The sequence below is a fragment of the Carettochelys insculpta genome, chromosome 3 (assembly GCF_033958435.1).
Source record: "Carettochelys insculpta isolate YL-2023 chromosome 3, ASM3395843v1, whole genome shotgun sequence".
Lineage (NCBI taxonomy): Eukaryota > Metazoa > Chordata > Testudines > Carettochelyidae > Carettochelys > Carettochelys insculpta.
Window position 1 is genome coordinate 88,204,554 of NC_134139.1, and position 17,406 is coordinate 88,221,959.

The 17,406-nt window shown below is 43.3% G+C and overlaps 1 protein-coding gene across 2 annotated transcripts; it reads right to left on the reverse strand.

Annotated features, from left to right (window-relative positions):
- Positions 1–52: 52 nt before the first annotated feature.
- ACAT2 (acetyl-CoA acetyltransferase 2) lies at positions 53–16,039 on the reverse strand. 2 transcript variants are annotated; one of them, XM_074990291.1, is made up of 9 exons: positions 15,913–16,039; positions 11,960–12,094; positions 9,730–9,911; positions 8,395–8,512; positions 7,282–7,377; positions 5,738–5,860; positions 3,946–4,100; positions 1,831–1,941; positions 53–306 (listed from the first exon to the last, which is right to left on the reverse strand). In XM_074990291.1, exons 1-9 carry the CDS (start codon positions 15,968–15,970, stop codon positions 139–141), a joined length of 1,146 nt encoding a protein of 381 aa, XP_074846392.1. In that variant the 5' UTR covers positions 15,971–16,039; the 3' UTR covers positions 53–138. The 2 variants fall into 2 exon arrangements, with proteins under 2 accessions (XP_074846392.1, XP_074846391.1); XM_074990290.1 differs by having other exon boundaries at positions 7,234–7,377.
- Positions 16,040–17,406: the final 1,367 nt, after the last annotated feature.

Genomic DNA, 17,406 nt, shown 5'->3' on the forward strand with positions numbered 1-17,406 from the left:
TTTATAGCACCCTTCCTGCTAAAGTGAATTACTTAATGAATGTCTAAATTGAAAACTTTATTTAATAAATGAAAGTAAATTTATAGGAAGCTGACACCTCTATAAATTTTTATATAATGGTAGGGGACTGAATTATGTTCATCTTTCAATGCACATAGCTATTCCCATCCCCCCTCCTATACAGAGAGCAGCAACACCACGTTTTCCAGCTGTTCGTTCTAGCGCGTACAGAAGAGTAACAAGAATTCGACAACCAGAGGCGCCCAGAGGGTGACCAAGGGCAACAGCCCCACCTTCGATGTTAACCTGAAAAATAAAATCAGCCATAGTTGTTGTATGAATAATTAGTAAGAAACACAGGCAAGGCAGGTGAGGTACTCCATTTCTTGGCATAACTTGAGTGACAAAAGATTAAAAACTTGGGGCCAATAGAAGAGTTTCTCACCTGCCTTGTCTGACATAGCCTGGGACCACCATGGCTTCAGTACTACTACAAATAAGACAGATCCTTTTGATAAAGCAGGATAGCTTAGTAACTGGTAGTTCAGGCTTTATTTCCTGAATACTTCCACTAGTCTTTGCTACTTTGGTATTTTCTAGACAACTGTGGCACACACTACTTTCAAGAAAACAGTTACTGTCTCATGTTTAAACTAGACTTAAGACAATAGCAAGGGGCTTAGCTTTAGCTCCAGCAAACACCCTCAAACCTAATGGCTGTTTTCTTACAGTGGATTGCTGAGTACCTTCAGTTCTGAATTACAGCAGTACAGCTGTGTTTAAGCTATATGTGCAAAGAAAACAAGCCTTAACTGAGTGAAGTATAGGCACAAAGGTAATCCAGAATCACCTAATGATTCTCTCAAACTCAGCAGGACATAAAATCATGTCAGCATAACTTAACAAGAACTATCGAAACTTTCTAGAATGGTGGTAGTACGCATTTCCTGCCAGAGGTGGTGTAACAGTAAAGCCCCCATACAGTAAGATTAAAGTCCCCCTCAACTGTAGAGCAGGACCCTCAAGTGGGTTGCAACCCTATTTTACTGGGAACATCAGTGCTTGTGATAGACTTGCTGAGGGCTTTGGACAAAGGCTTCAGCTTTGCTTCCTCTCCTTGCCTGGGGAGCCCAAGCCCAGTCAGCCCCACACATATCCAAGTTGTGCGGTAATTTGTCAGAATGGGGTTGCAGTGTAAATTCAGTTTGAGAATTGCACAGCACTGTTTTTTAGAGCAGGGGTTCTCAACTAGGGTAATCTACCCCTCAGGTACGAAGGGATCTTTTAGGGGGGTACTTCCTCTGGATCTATGCCTGTCTTCACAACAGGCTGCATAAAAAAGCACTAGCAAAGTCCATTCAAATTAATTTTATGATGACTTGACTTCTCAGTGTACTTACATTTTAGTGTATAGCATACAATTTATAAGCCAATTGATTTATAATGAGAAAGTAAACAGTTTTTCAGATGTGCTAGCACACTTATTGATTTCATAAGGTGAAACTTGGGGATATGCAAGATAAATTGTACTCTTGCAAGGGGTACAGTAGTCTGGAAAAATGGACAACCACTGGGCTAGAGATCCAAGTTCAATCCACATTACAGCTAGCTAGCCTGTCAGTGAAGTAAGATAATTCCCTTATACCACATCCTCAGCCTAACCTTTGTCAGTTCAGCCGCTTGTGATTAAAGCAAAATTATATCTAGGGTGCACATTCAATATACATTAGGGAAATATATAATTCACTCCTGAGGCAGAAAGAAACAAACCCAAGTCATTGTCTTTATAAAGAACTGCTGTAATCATGAGTGAGATTTTCTATTACCTACCTTTTCTGGATTCAGTTTTAGTTCTTTAGCTATTGCTACAGCTAGTGATGCAAAGGCTTCATTAATTTCAAACAAATCAACTTGTTCCAGTGTCCAACCTGCTTTATCAACCTAGAAGATAAACACACTAGATATAACAAACAAGGAGACAGACTTAGTGGCCAGTGGAGGGCCTTCGTCCCCTCAGAAATTACTTGGGTTTGACGAGAGACGCTTGTGGCCTAATGCTCTTTTCTGTAACTTCTGTTTTGTTGCCACAAGTTCACGGATTAATCTAAATGAGGCAAAACTTACAGAAGAGAGTTGTCCAATAGTCATTAGCTCTACTTGATTACAAAATGTTTATCTACAGGATAGATGTGAATGATTTCAGTGGCTCTACAGCAAACTGCAGGTATAAGTTGTTCACCATGGTGCTCACCAGGTTAGCTCAGGGTATTGTGGAAGCCATATCACACCTGTTACTTCTGCGCGCACACAAGAGCCTGTACTTTCCTTGACCTGTTTGGGAATGGCAAGGAGGATGAGCTCTATGGAATGCGTTAATGGACTGTTTGGAGTTATGGCTCCAGCTCCCTGGTACCTGTTTCTCTTTGCTGATAACGGTTTGTCTTTGAGAAGTGATTTACGGTTCTCTAATTGCCTCTGATAGTGGGCTTTGTTTGTGCAAGGGTATAAAATAAGGCATCAAGCAGCCTTGCTGGACTTGGTTTTACCAGTGTCCAGTTTGGCTCATCTGTTGCCTTATTGAATTCAATAAAGCTGAATGTTAGCCGCCTAAACTCAGAGAAGCCTTCCAGGCACTATTGGTATTAGCAACGTTACAAGAATTTATCTCAAATTCTGGTAACAGAAATATAGTAGCACTAAGGGACATTTTATTTTAAAGTGTATGCCCATTTATAACCCTACCTAATGTCCAATACTGAATACTAGAAAATATTTTCTGCTGATATTTCAAGTAAGTAACTTGGCAAGTGAAATAATTACAGACTGTGGAGTGCTTTGAAATGCACAAACTGTTTTCCGTCTTAGCTTTCTCTTAAAAGTACTCTCAGATAACTAGAGTATGTCCAACGTTCAGAAAAAAAGTTCAAAACATCCTCTTAAGACAAAAGTGGTTCTGCCAGTCTCACTTAAGAATTTGTAAAATTGGGGAAATGTAGTTTTTTCCCCACTTCAAGACAGTCTAGTTAAACTAGGAACAGGCTTGCCAGATGACAGGTTTTGCCAGACCAGCAAGCTTCAAATTGTAATCATATTCTACAAGTTTTACATGGCAATAGAACGAATCCTCTGATAAGAGATCAGAAAAGGGGGCATGGCTAGCACAGGCTGTGCAACAGCTTTGAGTGGTCTCAAGATATTACCATGCTGACCTTGTCTAATAGGCTAGGTCTAGATTACAGCAATTTGTTGACAGAACGTTCTGTTGGAAGATATCTCCTGCCAAAACTGTCTCTCTCGACAAAATGGCCAACCAGAAGCACAGCAGACAGGGCTGCCCGGCGTCTCAGAAGCCGTCTGTTGACAGAGGCATACCTTGTGAGGGAACAGGATAAGACTGTCGACAAAAGTGGTGTATTCTGACAATGTCAACAGAACGCCTGGGGAATCTCGATGCTCCTTGGGTGGCGTTTGGGCCACAAAACCGTCTAATGTAGACATAGCCTAATATCACGGGACCAACAAGGCTACAACCACACTGCAGCCAGAAACAGCATTCAGGAAGAAATGCGTCCTTCCTGATATTTCTAAGAGGTTGAAAAAGGCCCATAAACCAAATTAAAGAAATCCCTTGTTGTTCATCCTAATCGCAGTTCTGTCAGATTAAAGTTTCCTGTATGACGGTTGGGAGATGTTTCATAAAGTGGGTTAGTTTCTACTTTAGATTAATTTATAAACTACTCTAAAAAGAACAATACAGCTACAAACCCCAGTAAAAAGAATCAATGCTTCATGTGTTCTACCTTATTTGTCATGGTCCCTGTTACAGCATTGTTAGACGCTACATTTGTCGCATTTTTTTGACAAAAACTAAGTCTGGACACTCAAATGGAACTTGGTGTTAAGTGTTTTAAAGTGATCCGTAATGTTTCTTCTGATATTACTTACAGCTTGCTTTATTGCGGAGACAGGTCCCATGCCCATGATGGAGGGGTCTAAACCCACTTGAGCCCAAGACACAATACGTGCCAATGGAATAAGACCTCTTCTAGCAGCTTCCGATTTCTTCATGAGAATTACAGCTGCAGCCCCATCATTAATACCTGCGGAGCAGGGAATAGTTGCTTCAGGTTTGTTATTTTCAAACTCTCAGACTCTTCACAGGAAGCAGGCGGCTAGGTCTCTCTCCTAAAGAGTTAGTCTGGATTAAAGGCTTGACAAGCAAGACAGTACGCAGGTTATAAATATCAAAGGTGGTAAAAGTCGGAACAGCTCCATTGGTTTAGGTGAAGATATGACTGATTACATCAGCAGGCCAAAGTTTACTCAGATTAGGTGTATATGCACTTAGGTGGGAAGTGGGGGAGTTACGTGATGGGTAAGTGATGCTGTAGAAGCAAGGTTTTCACAGAATCACAGAATCATAGGGCTGGAAGGGACCTCAGGAGGTCATCTAGTCCAGCCCCCTGCTTCAAGCAGGATCAATCCCTCCTAAGTCATCCCAGCCAGGACCTTGTCCAGCCAGGACTTAAAAAACTCAAGGGATGGAGAATCCACCATGCTTTAATGAGAGCGTTGAAAGAAAAGGGTGGCGGCTGTGCTGAATAGATTTTGGAAGGACATAGCATGGAAGAAGGCATTGAGACCACCTTGGAAAAGTTTAACCCATGATGATGGCACTTTGTCAGTGTTGGGTGTTTGATCTTCCTATTTATGATCTATGATTACATATTGAATGTGAAGACCAAGCAGAAATACTAAGAGGAGGAAAGGGAAAGAATACAGGAAGGTCCCAACATTTGGGAATTTAACAATGATGAATTCAATTATTTGCAAGCAGCTGGGAGAGTCAGTTTCACTTTCTTGTGCTGGGCTCGGTTGGCAGATCGAGCTTCCGAACAGCTCTTCTCCAAGCCTGCTAACTGGTGTTACTGCTGCAAGCACCCATGTGGGGTCACTGATGTGGCAGGGGGCTGGAAGCAGAGGATCTCCCATCCTCCACACTGGGCTGGGGATCCCACACGTCCCAGAGCTGCGGGCAGAGCAGAGCAGAGCAGGGCGAGCCCAGGGCCGCAGTACCTGTGCTGGAAGTCAGCCTGGCCTATATGGAGCCCGGTGCCCAGCCCCGCATCCAGCTGGGGGTACAGCCAAGCCACTGACCATCTCCCCAGGGTCTCGGCACTGGGCTTCGCCTCTCCCACTGCTGCCCAGAGCCACCTGCCAAATTCCGCTCTCCCAGCCGCCATCACCTGCGGGGAGAGAGCAATGCTGGGCAGCGCTGGGAGCCGGGGACCTGAAACAGGCCCAGGGAGTTTCCTTCTGAGTCCCAGCATGTATTCAGTATTTGTGAAAATTAAACATTTGCGAGGGTTCTCAACACCAAACCCTCGCGAATGTTGGGACCCTACTGTAAACACAATCAGACTAAGAAATAAGATGAGGGAAAGTAAACACTGGTGAGACGGGTCAGTAATAAAAGCACCTCTAATTTCAGGTTATGATAGGCTCTTGTAACTAGAAAATGATTCTGGTATTGATGCAAAAACTCAAGTCTCTACTGCACAACAGCTCACCTTAGCAGTATTTAGGGAAAAAGCACTCGCATATCTTTTTTACATGTGCACTTGAACTCAGTGCTGTATATCCCTGTACATAGTACACACTATATATGTTGCAAACAATATCCTGTGCTGCTTGCAATTGCTGTCACACTGCATTTTGTTTTACCCGATCTACAAACCTGAAGCATTGGCTGCAGTTACTGTGCCAGTTCCGTCAGTCAGAAAGCAAGGCTTTAACTTTGCTACCGTTTCTACAGTACTTCCATGGCGAGGATGCTCATCTGCTTTAACTTCCACAGGACCTGTAAAGGGGTCAGATATGAATTTGAAATGGATTCTGTGCAAGTTTACATTTGTAATGTGGTTCTAAACTGAGAAAAACAGAACTCTAGAACAAAGAGTACAAAGAGTAAATTCTAAGTAGCAGCCACTCAGGCATACATTACACATAACTGGGAAGGACCAAGAAAGGGATGTGTTTAATTTTTCCAATTCATAGCTGCCAGGATTACAACAATACACAAGAACTTTATCTTTAACCCATAATCTCCCTAACTCCTTCCTACTGGTGGTAGTATCTATGACTACTTTACACTAGAGCTTTCTGAAACAAGCTAAATTTGTTTGCCCGTTCAAAAACAAATCTGCTATTCCCTCACCACCCTTCTGCTGGGAAGACTCATTTAGAAATGTATACTTGTAGGTTTCTTGTCATTTGAAAGAGTGAAGCTACATTAAATAATATCCAAGTTGATGTTGAGGAAGCCTTCTGTGTTTCAGCTTGGGTTTTTCTCTCCTTCCTTTATGACTGTGCAGCTAACACTCACACCTTCTGACCTTAGGCTAACACCAAAGCTATTTTAGCAAAGCCCATTAAATGTACATAAGATGAGTGATATGCTCTTGGTGTTTTTCCACAGACTAAAGAATCTAGGGAGCATGAGTTTAACACAAAAGATGTGGAAGTCTCCTCCCGCCCCAAAGTGGATCCTGGAATCAAAAGCCTACCCATGTAAAGAAAGGCGACCCAAGACTTTGCGGGGGGGACACCCCGAATCTGACAGACAAGATTAAGAAGTTGGCAGGCTTTGAAAAAGTCCACAAAGCAACTTAGTATAACAGGGAATGACTCTTTAGGTTATTTTTGTTACGTATTTCACCAGTGAGGGAGGTATAAGCACTGAACATCATGGTGCCTGTGAAAACTGTAGTAAGATGAGTGCCCGAAACAGATAATAAATAAGACTAGTGACTTCTGACTACTACAAATAGATGAGATTATAATAAATACAAACGTTTTAAATTTAGCAGAACCTGGGTCTAACGTAATTCAGGACCTGATTCTATAGCTGGCTCCATGTGGAAAAGTGCATCATTGAAGTCAGCAGTTCACCCATAAAGAAAGTTTTGTAGGGTCAGCAATAGCAATAACTATATTTCATGTATTTACTCAGAATTACATTTGGCAGTTCTGAACACACATCAGTGTTCTTCCATCTTCTCTCATTTCAAAAAACCGCTCTCCCACCCCCATTGTTAAAAACTGAAAAGAGGAGCCCAACTGCCTGTATAAAGATGTTTTCTATAAAGACACCATTCATTAACTAGAATGGATAATCAGTACCAGCTAGTCCAATGTCAGCTTTTATTTAATGACACACGCACACACCCCTACCTTTCCTAGAAGGCACAAGAACAGGAACAATCTCTTTATCAAAGTAACCTGATTTCTGTGCAACCTCTGCCCTGTTCTGTGACTGTACAGCAAATTGGTCTTGTTCCATTCTGCTAACTTGCCACTGCTTGGCCACATTTTCAGCTGAAACAGAACAAAATGGGAATCAATCATTTATTGTTAGCAGTAAGTTTTCCAGCATGCCAAGTAGACAGTGTTTGCTGGTAGCAGACAGTAGTTAAGCTTACAGAACAGTGCTCATTCTGAGCTCCTCATTTCACCTGCTCATGACTTTCTCCAACATTCACTTTTGGGACAGAATATTTCCATATTTGATCTTCACCCAGAGGTGCTTTAAAAAAAATTCTGTGCAAGCAAAGTAGAGTGTTTCTTATTGCTCGGGGCAGTTGCATTCAACTATCTCAGCAGTAACTGTACACCGAAAACCCATACCATAGAAGATATACTATTTTAATAAATTCGAAGGTTGTAAACTCATTATCCCTTCCAGTGCAGAACGGTTTGCTACACATTCATGCATGTTCTCCAGTATTCTGTCCTTTTACTTAAAAGTCTGGGCGGAAGGAATTTAAAATTTGAATTCTCAAGAAATTAATTTCAGATAATACCTGTTGCAAAGCATTACACCATTGCTGTCTGATGTGGGATATAATGGGACATGCTGAAGAAAAGAAACAGGTAAGACAGACCAACATTCTCTCCCCTCTCCCACCGCCCTCCCCCTACCACAACTGACTGTGTTAGCTTAGATAAGTATTCTTTCCAAGTTAATTTTGTATGATGGTAACATGTAAACAGGAAAATCAATGTGCACTTGTAGATATAGTCCATTTCTTATTGCTTAATTTCTGTTGTCTTGAAGTATGTTTGAATTACATTCTGCAGTTTCCAGAAGTTCTACTGCATTCTCATCTCCTTGTTAATTTATAATTAATTTTTCAGAACTAGAGTAAATGTTGGATTCTCTGTAACCTGAAGTCTTTAAATGAAGATTTAAAGACTTCTGTAGTAAATCCATAATCTCTGGTAAATCACTAGAGTAGCTGCATGAGGCTCTGTGACCTGTAATGTGCAGAAGGGCAGATGAAGTAATCATGATGGTTCCTTCTGACCTTACAGTCTCTAACTGCTGCAACTTACCTGTTATACCCATGTGATACTGGTAAAATGCATCTGTAAGACCATCACAGATTACACTGTCCTGCAATGAGGCCTCCCCCATTTTCACTCCAGCTCGCATATGAACTAAGTGAGGGGCCTGTAAATGAGATATTTTGAGAGAAATTTAAAGGACTGTTAGTTCTTCCCAGCATAGCCCTATCATGCATCCAATCCTTTCATCAAGAAGTCTGACCGTGATCTGATGGCCAAAAGGAATCCTCTCTGGTATCTTGACTAACTAGCAGAAGAAGGGCCACCAGTTAGTTTTATCTTATTTCCAACCACCAAGTGGCAAGTGAACTCTCTCATTCCCAGGTGCACAATTTGAAAGTGAGTCAGAACAAAGTAAAGGATGTCCCAGCCAAACACCTACCCTTAGAGAACCGACAGTTCACATATGAGGAAAGAAGTCCTGAGATTACTCCCACATCTGGGCCTCCTGCAGAGCAAGAAGCAATATTGCCCTGGCCCATTATCAGGAGCCAGCCATTCACTGTCACGGGGCAGAGGGAAGTTAAAATAGATTTGAAATATAAATTAAAAGCACAGTGCAATCAGTCTTGTCGCCTGCATTTTAATTCCCTCCCTATTTAAACCAGTGCTGCATTTATAATTATTGCCAAGGAAGTTTAGAAACTTGAGATACCCGAAATTCACCCCGAGAGCATGACCTCTAGAAATAAGCAATTTCACCAGAATTACAACGTCATCATAATCTGTTTTCTCTAATCACTCCAAATACATCCCCACCACCAAACAAAAATATGTCGGTATCTAGAATCCTAAACAACAAAGTTCAGAAAAAAATATCTGTTCAGAAGGATTCATTCTGAAGCTAGACTTCATGACAATCAGGTTCATATCAGTAGTAGTTTAATTTCTACTCACTAAGGTCCTAGATGGTCCCTTTTCAGTCAGATTACTCAGGTTATCTTGACTGGGCCCTAAAGGACTGATCTACAGTCTCTCAAAATCAAAAATTCCCACTGATTAAAATGGACTTTGGACTAGGGCTTAAGAGAATCTCTCTTTGAATTTCTCCTTCTAGATTTTAAGTAAGAACACTTATTAGTTAGATCAGTACGGTACACAATAGTATTTTCATAAAGTGCAGTCACATAACAAGGGTCAGTTTATTAGATCTGGCATACTAAAATTCCTAAAATCACATTTTGAATTTAAGTAAAGAGTTAATACAAGTTATAGACCACTACAAGTCTATCCTGATTTTAATTTTACTTCATTCATGTTTTAATAGGATTACATCTAGCAACATCCCCACTAGGGAAAAAAGACTGCTCGCCTTTCCCTCACCTTGCTCATGCTTTCCATGCCACCTGCCACCACGATGCTGGAATCTCCCATCAGTATGGACTGAGCCCCCAAGCATACTGCTTTCAGGCCTGAGCCACATATCATTTGACAGCTCCAAGCTGGTACGGCATATGGAATTCCTGCACTAACACTGGCCTGCCGTATAGGATTCTGACCAGCGCCTGCAAGAACATACAGATCTGAATACAGGCAGAGGTAAGCAGACCAACGCATACATTCGGTTACTCTTGATAAGCAACAGCCAGATTTCCCCCACACTTACAGTTCATTCCCAGTGACAAATGGCAGTCAGAGGGGTTAGCTAAATGAGCTCCTACTGGGGGAGAGGAAGAAGTGTCGTAAGGTAATTACAGTCTTCTGCCAATGGGACAATCCGAGTTCTACTTTCTGACACCTGAGGGTTTTGCTGACATGCCTTTCATAACTAGAAACAAAGAGCACTCTTCCAAGTGAGATTTTGTATTTGCCTAAAGTGGTGTGATTTGTCAGCTATGTTTAAAAGAAAAAGACCCTGTACACATGAATTAATCCAAGTGACAGCGCATCATCACAACACGCTACGAATTTGTTACGAGTTCTCCTAATGCACTGGTGTTGTGATTCTCTTTGAAGAACTCACAGCAGAGTGGACAGAAAACCAGCTTTTTTCTTCCATGTGCTTCTGCCATCTGTGTCAGAGAGGGTTTTATCTACACTATAGACACAAAGGCCAGGGGAACAGTCTATAACAAATGGAAACTTTCCCTTATTCAATCACCTGATTATAGCTTTGGATATGACAGTTTTATTTGTTATTTGTAGGAAAGACAGGTACATTTGCAAAAATAGAAATAAAAATAGTTCCACAATTTTCTGTAAAAGATTCATAATTACAGACTTGCTTTTCATAGGTGACACCTTTCAAGCAAATGTGTGAATTGACTAAAACCAGTGCTTTTCTAAAACTAAAGACATTGGTCAAACATTACCATACACCCCTTGGGACATGGATAAAACTCAAGCACATAGCAAGAGTAATAAAAGCTTTCATTCTTTGATTTGTGACCTTTGATGGAGAACAAGGAAGCATTTTGTATTCCAGAAAACATTCTTTAAGTCCATATCTCCAAGGCCAAAGCAATGCCTGCTCTTTTGTACAAATTTCATTATTAAAATACATGCATGCACACCATTCAGTGAACTACAGAATACAGGGGACAAAGAATTGAGCAAAGAGATAAAGGCTTGTGCATTAGCATTGTATTTCAAATAACCCAAAGACATGTAATGCTCTAGTTAAGAAGCCATTAAAGTGCTCTTTTGCTTTAACAGTTGCATTTCCATCAGATCAGTTATCTGAAATTGCTGCTTATGGGATCTTAATCTAAGGATTATTTCTACAGCATCACAGGTGCGTATACTGCATTACAGAAAGATACAATGCAGCTCTTTGCTCTGAAGAGTTTCCAATTAAATCAGACTTACGCTTGCAAGGAATTATTAGCAAGAATCAATTGGGACATGAGAGGTTGATGTTTTTAAGAGTAGAAGGTCACAGTCTATGGTTAGTGTTACATACCCACTTTGCTAATTCCTCTTCGGATTAAAAGAAAAATAAAGTGGCTTTATGCATAATGTGCAGAATGAAGGCTGGAGTAAGGTCAGCATCTGGTTTCTTCAATCATTAAATACCAACAATATTAATGACCACTATTCTTAAAATGAAATTTCGAAATTAACATATTTCAATGAACAGTAACATAGGGTCATGACTGTATAGTAGAAAACAAACAAATAGTATTAAAATATTCCACTAGATCAGGGTGCCTTTTTTGGGTCAGGGAGTCACTGAGCCACAGGGCCACACACAAATGAGGAGCAAACAAACAAACAAATAAAAAATGTGACCTGTGGCCCTCAAGTGAGAAGCAGAAAAATAAAACAGAAAGACACTCACCTCACTCACGCAATTTGAGGTACCAGGGTTCCCCTCACGTTCCAGCCCCAAAGGGGGAGCACACAGGCTCACGGCTTCTCCCCAGGGCTGGATTACCTTTTTTCTGATCTGAAAAAGTGGGTCTTACTCACAAAAGCTCATGACCTAATAAATGTGTTAGTCTTTAAGGACCCCTTGTTACTTGAAAAGGAAAAATGTTAGTTCCAATGACTTTCTTGTGTTTTACGAATGGGGCATTTTGTACCAGTACTGAAGAACTAAACAACAAACTACCTGCTGTCAAGACATGTCCAAATATAACTTCAGATACTTCTTCTGGATTGACACTTGCCCTCTTCAGCACTTCTTTAATGACAATAGAGCCCAGTTCATGGGCATGCATTGTGGATAAGGCACCATTAAGGGAACCTACACAAAAAAAGAAAATAACAAATTAGATTTGTACATGAATGTGTCAAATTGCTATTTTTTAAACCTCATGACTCCAAAAAAGAGACTGAGAAAATACTGCTCAAGATTTCACTTGACAAGATATAAGAGAAAGGAGCAAGGGGGAGAGAGAGAAGAGAGAAAGATCCAGAATTAGGTTTTGCCTTTAGAATTAATTTTGTTCCTTCTCAAGTCAGCGTCAATGACGCAGGAAAAGAACACCTGAAATAAATCATCTATCCTAGATTGATCAGAGCAGCACAAAAACAGACGTAACTCGAGGATGATATTCAACTAGTAACATTATCTGTCCTAGTCTAATCTACTTTTTACAATACAGTACAGCTGCAGAATATTTGAATTTTTTTTCTGCAAAAGGGTCTTTCTAACCCCATGTTGAATTCTGCAGTGTTCTTCAGAGATACTGTAGTGCTACAGTGTGTCTATCATGCCTTTCTTTTCATTAAGAGCTGAAGTTGTGGGGAGGAAAAGTATGATTTTAGGAGTAATATTTTAACTGAATAGTGTCTTGGGCAAAAGAAGAAATAGAATTTCCAGACTGAAAAAAAATAAGTCTTCTGAAACCACCATTTGATCTAACCAAAAATTTCAGGGGGAGCTAACTATATAACCTAAATAACAGCTAACCATAAAATATTCATCCCAGCTACCATTCTTTACTATGTCCTGAGAATCCCTCATTTGCTAGTTCTATTTCAAGATTGCAGTCTACTTTATTATTTTCTCACTCTCTCAAAAAGGCAATAATAGTCTAATGATCCCCCCCACCCTGCATCTTAGATGTTTACATTGTATTTGGGGGGAAAAAAATCTTTAATTAATCTGTCCAGAAGAGGAAGGTGAGATGGCTGGTATATGCTGTTTTTATGCTTTTTAATAATATTCTGTCCAGTATAGATTTGAATTCATTAACCACAGTAGAGTACAGTATCACTTTTCCCCATCAGAAAATAATGTACCCTCAAAAAATTATTAATGAATAATATAATGGTGCAAAAGTCAGAAAGAACACAAGATGAAGTCATCATAAATATGTATGAAGTAACGTTAACAGATATTCTAGACAGACTGGGCACATTTTATCTCAGTATATCAATATCTTAAACCAGTGTGGGGTACCTACCGTCCATGGACTGCATCCAGCCCTTTGTTAAATTTCATTCTGTCTTGCAGGGCTGGAGCTGTGAGCACCAGTTCACTCTGCCACAGGGAAAGAAAGCCTGGAACCTCTGTGCAGAGGTGCGGTAACTGTGGGTGCAAAAGAGCTGCAGCACCCCAGGTTTTGCACTGGGTTCCTAGCTTCTGGCCACAGATGCAGCGTCCTGGCTACTGCGAGACCCAGTCCAGAGCTCTCCTCTTGCTCAGCATGTGGAGAGTCCTGGTTGCTTCTACTGGACCTCTGTCCTCGGGTCCTGCTTGCAGGGTCCCATTGCCTCTGGAACCCCACCTAGGGCTCTGTCCATAGCCCTGCACATAGCCCTGCACATAGCCCAGCACCCTGCTGGAGCACCAGGTGGATGGAGCCTGTAAAGCCCCCATGTCCTGACCCTGTTCCTAAGTTGGAATGCCAGGCCGGCAGGCGCAGTGGAGCAAGCCCCGTACTCCCACCTGGAAGCATTGGACAGATGAAGCACATAGGGACACGTGAATGCCCATTTTTCTGGGGCTTGGGTTGACCCTGTGGCTAATCCATCACTGGAAGTAAGGCAAGCAAGTGAGCAGCTGGCAGTGATATAGATCTTGAAAAAAAGAAAAAAAAAGTAGGCCTGCCGCCTGGGGGAACCAGGTATGGTGTCTATCAGGAGCTGTATGTGCTGGAGAGATGTGTTTACTCCTGGAGCCAGATACACGCCTGCAGACAGAGGGGCCACCCAATCACCCCGCCCCACTCCCCACCCTGGCTGGCTGCAGGGGATCAGAGGAAGCTGGCCTCCCACCCCCTGTAACTGACCACCCTTCTGAAGTTGGGGTCCACTCGAGTATCCCCTGCTGGCTATGCCCCACGACCAGGTAAAAATTTGGGGATCAGTCTGGCTTTCATCGCTCCCACTGTAAAAACCATTCCAAGGACACTGCCTCTGCACCACCACCACAACACCCTACCCTAGGGCTGGAGCACAAGCTCTAACCCCCAGGCCTCTGCAGGGGAATGCCCTCTCACTGTTTTTTTTTTTCCTGTGGGTCAATGGCCTGTAACAGAAGGCTCCTCATCCCTGTTTGAAACAAATGGCTAGGGGAAATCCAACATTTGAAGACCATCCTGGAACAAGCATAAAAACTCTCCAAGAAAAACCGACTTTACAAAGAGGCTAAAGATCAAGTCATCTATCCTTCTGCAAAGCAATTCCACTCCCATGAGAAAGTGTGGACCTCACTCGGTCTGTTAGGTGCATGCTACCCACATCCTCCAGGCTTTGCACCATGTTTCCCTTACAGATCCTCTCCCTGCACACAGGGCTGGTCTCCAGCCAAACCAGGGGGAGGATTGTCCACGTTCTCTTTAATAAAAACCACAATATGGATGTTTGAGAGGAGTTGTTATAGAAACATCCTGAGACTAGGATGGATGCAGAAGGTCACCAGTGAGGAATTATATAGGAAGATACAGCTGAAAGAGAACCTACTGCAGAAGGTTATACAACGGAAGTTACAGCTATTTGGGCATATCTGCAGAAAGAATGATGAACAAAAAATCAAGACCCTGGTATTCAGCATAATGGACGGTTCAGATAGGAGAGGAGGACCTCACAGAGAATGGTTAGATAGAGTAGACTGGTGCAGAGCTAGTCTACAGAAACTAAGTATTAGAGAGGCAGCTGTGTTAGTCTGTAGCTTCGAGAACAAGTAGTCTTGTGGCATCTTACAGACTAACGGGTATTTTGGAGCATAAGCTTTCGTGGGCAAAGACCCGCTTCGTGCTTGGTGTGGGTCTTTGCCCACGAAAGCTTATGCTCCAAAATACCCGTTAGTCTATAAGGTGCCACAAGACTTCTTGTTGTTACAGAAGCTAAGCCACTCCGCACTCAACAGGGAAAGATGGAAGGAAACAGTGAGGGAGGCATCGGACACCTACAGGCGCTGAGCCCATGGTTGTTGATGATGATGATGAAGACGACACACATGTGAACCCAGTAACACACCAGCTCCTCCCCTTCAGGGCTCTCCCGCTGCTGCTGAATGAGCCACATCCCAGCGCCCCAAGCAGCAGGTTATGGTTCTACCCCGCGTAACCCAATGGCAGCAGGAGCAATCCCGGCAACCGGCGGCTAAGCAATCAGCAGCCCTCTTTACAGCGTGGCTCTATAGCTACCGTCCAATCAGCGCCAGGAGAGCTGAGAGCCGGGGCGGAGTCTCCCTTCGCCCACACTGAGGGTCTCCGGCCAGGCTGTGCAAGGATGGGAGCGATGTCAGCTAGAGCAGCCTGCTCCCCTCGCCCCATTGGGGGACCAAGGGGGGGCACAGGCCAGGCACGTCGGTACCAACCTCCGCCTCCGAGCCGCCCCCGGGCAATACGCCTCGCGTGCCACAGAAACCAGCCGGGAGAAGGCAACAAAGCAGCCCTAAGCTCTCCCGCCGCGGGGTGCGAGACGCCGCAGAGCCGCGGGAGCACGGCACACGCGCACTCCTCCACCCGGAGCAGAAAGGGGAGCCGCTCCGGGCAACCACACGCGCGTGCAAGAGTAAACAGGGATCCCACCCGCAGCCCCTGTGTCAACGCCTCGTCTCCCCCGCCCCGATTGTCGCTCCCGCAGGGGGCGGCACGGTGGGGCACTCACCAACAGGGGTTCTTGCAGCAGCCACGAACACCACCGCGTCCGAGCCTCCTGCGCTCATGGTGGCAGCCGCCGGATTCCCAGCGCGCAACAGCCCGGCTCTGATCGGCCAGTTCCTCCCTCCCGAGCACCTTCGGCAGGGAGGCGCTAGGCTAGGGAAGCAGGCGCACCACGTGTCACACCCGGGGGAGGAGTCTCGCCTTAGGACGAGCCATGTGGTCTTCTCCCCACCCCCTGCTTTTTTTTTTTTTCTTCCTCAAAAGAAGTGATTTGTGCCAGGGCAGGGGACACCCCACTGTAGACCTGGGATAGGGTCAGTCTGCCGCGCCGGGAGAACTGACTTTTGGGTTTTTTTCCGTGTAAGGCTGATGCTAATTGCTGGCACCATTCTTAAAGGCAGTAGAGTGCGTTGGATCTGTTTGGGTTGCAGCCAGGATTGTCGCCTAGCTACCAGGGACACGGGCCTGCTGCACCTGCGTTTGAGTTGTGCCAGTCTGCCGTATTGACAACTCCAGCATTAATAATCATGAGTCAGCCCCTCCGAAGGGATGAGCTTGACTTTAGAATCATAAGAATTAAAACAGACATACTAAATGTTAACAGAACAAACCAGCAGTCATGTAGTGCTTTAAAGACTAACAATGATTTATTGGGTGATGAGCTTTTGTGGGTCAGACGCACTTCATAAATCTGATGAAGTGGATTTGTCCAAGGAAAGCTCATCACCTGATCAATTATTTTGTTAGTCTTTAAAGTGCTACATGACTGCTGGTTTGTATTGTTAGAATACAGACTAACGGCTATCTCTCTGTAACTATACTAAATGTTGACAAGTATGAGAGGGTATCTGAGTTAGTCTGTATCTACAAAAACTACAAGAAGTCCTGTGGCACCTCTAAACCAAAAGATACTTTGGAGCATAAGCTTTCATGGGCAAAGACCCGCACATGCATCTGACAAAGCGGGTTTGCCCAGGAAAGCTTATGATTCAAAATATCTGTTAGTCTATAGGGCATCACAGGACTTCTTGTTGTATACTAAATGTTGGTTCCTTTAAATCTGCCTACCAGTGCTGTACCTAGCTAATTTTGCATCTAAGCCAAGAGTATAAAACTGCACCCCCTCATTTTTTGTAAATTCATAGTAGTTATTTTGTAGAAAAAGGGAAAAAAATAATAACAAAACATATTTATTATAGTTATGTGGGCCTCACGCCTGCCCAGGACCTGAAGACACCAGCTGTATAAAATCTGTCTAGAGGTTAAAGAGTAAGTACAAAACATGTCCAGGCAGATACAATTGAGGAGCACACCTTGCCTGCCCAGGAGAAATGGGTAGGGTAGGAGGCACCCTAAGCACCACGTGAGCTGGCTGGCATGGATTACGGTTGCAGAGAAAGTGCATTATCCAGGTGGGGGACAGCAGATTGGACACACTGCCTGTCAGAATGCCCCTGCCCTGAGTAGTTACTGGGACAGATAATTTGTTTGAGGTGTT

Excerpts from the sequence above, each read along its gene's own strand:
- ACAT2 (XM_074990290.1), bottom strand. The coding sequence starts at position 15,970 with ATGAGCGCAGGAGGCTCGGACGCGGTGGTGTTCGTGGCTGCTGCAAGA. Across the intron at positions 9,912-11,959 it reads TGGACATGTCTTGACAGCAG|GCGCTGGTCAGAATCCTATA; the intron begins GTAGTTTGTTGT and ends ATGTTCTTGCAG. Across the intron at positions 5,861-7,233 it reads TCTTGTGCCTTCTAGGAAAG|GTCCTGTGGAAGTTAAAGCA; the intron begins GTAGGGGTGTGT and ends ACCCCTTTACAG.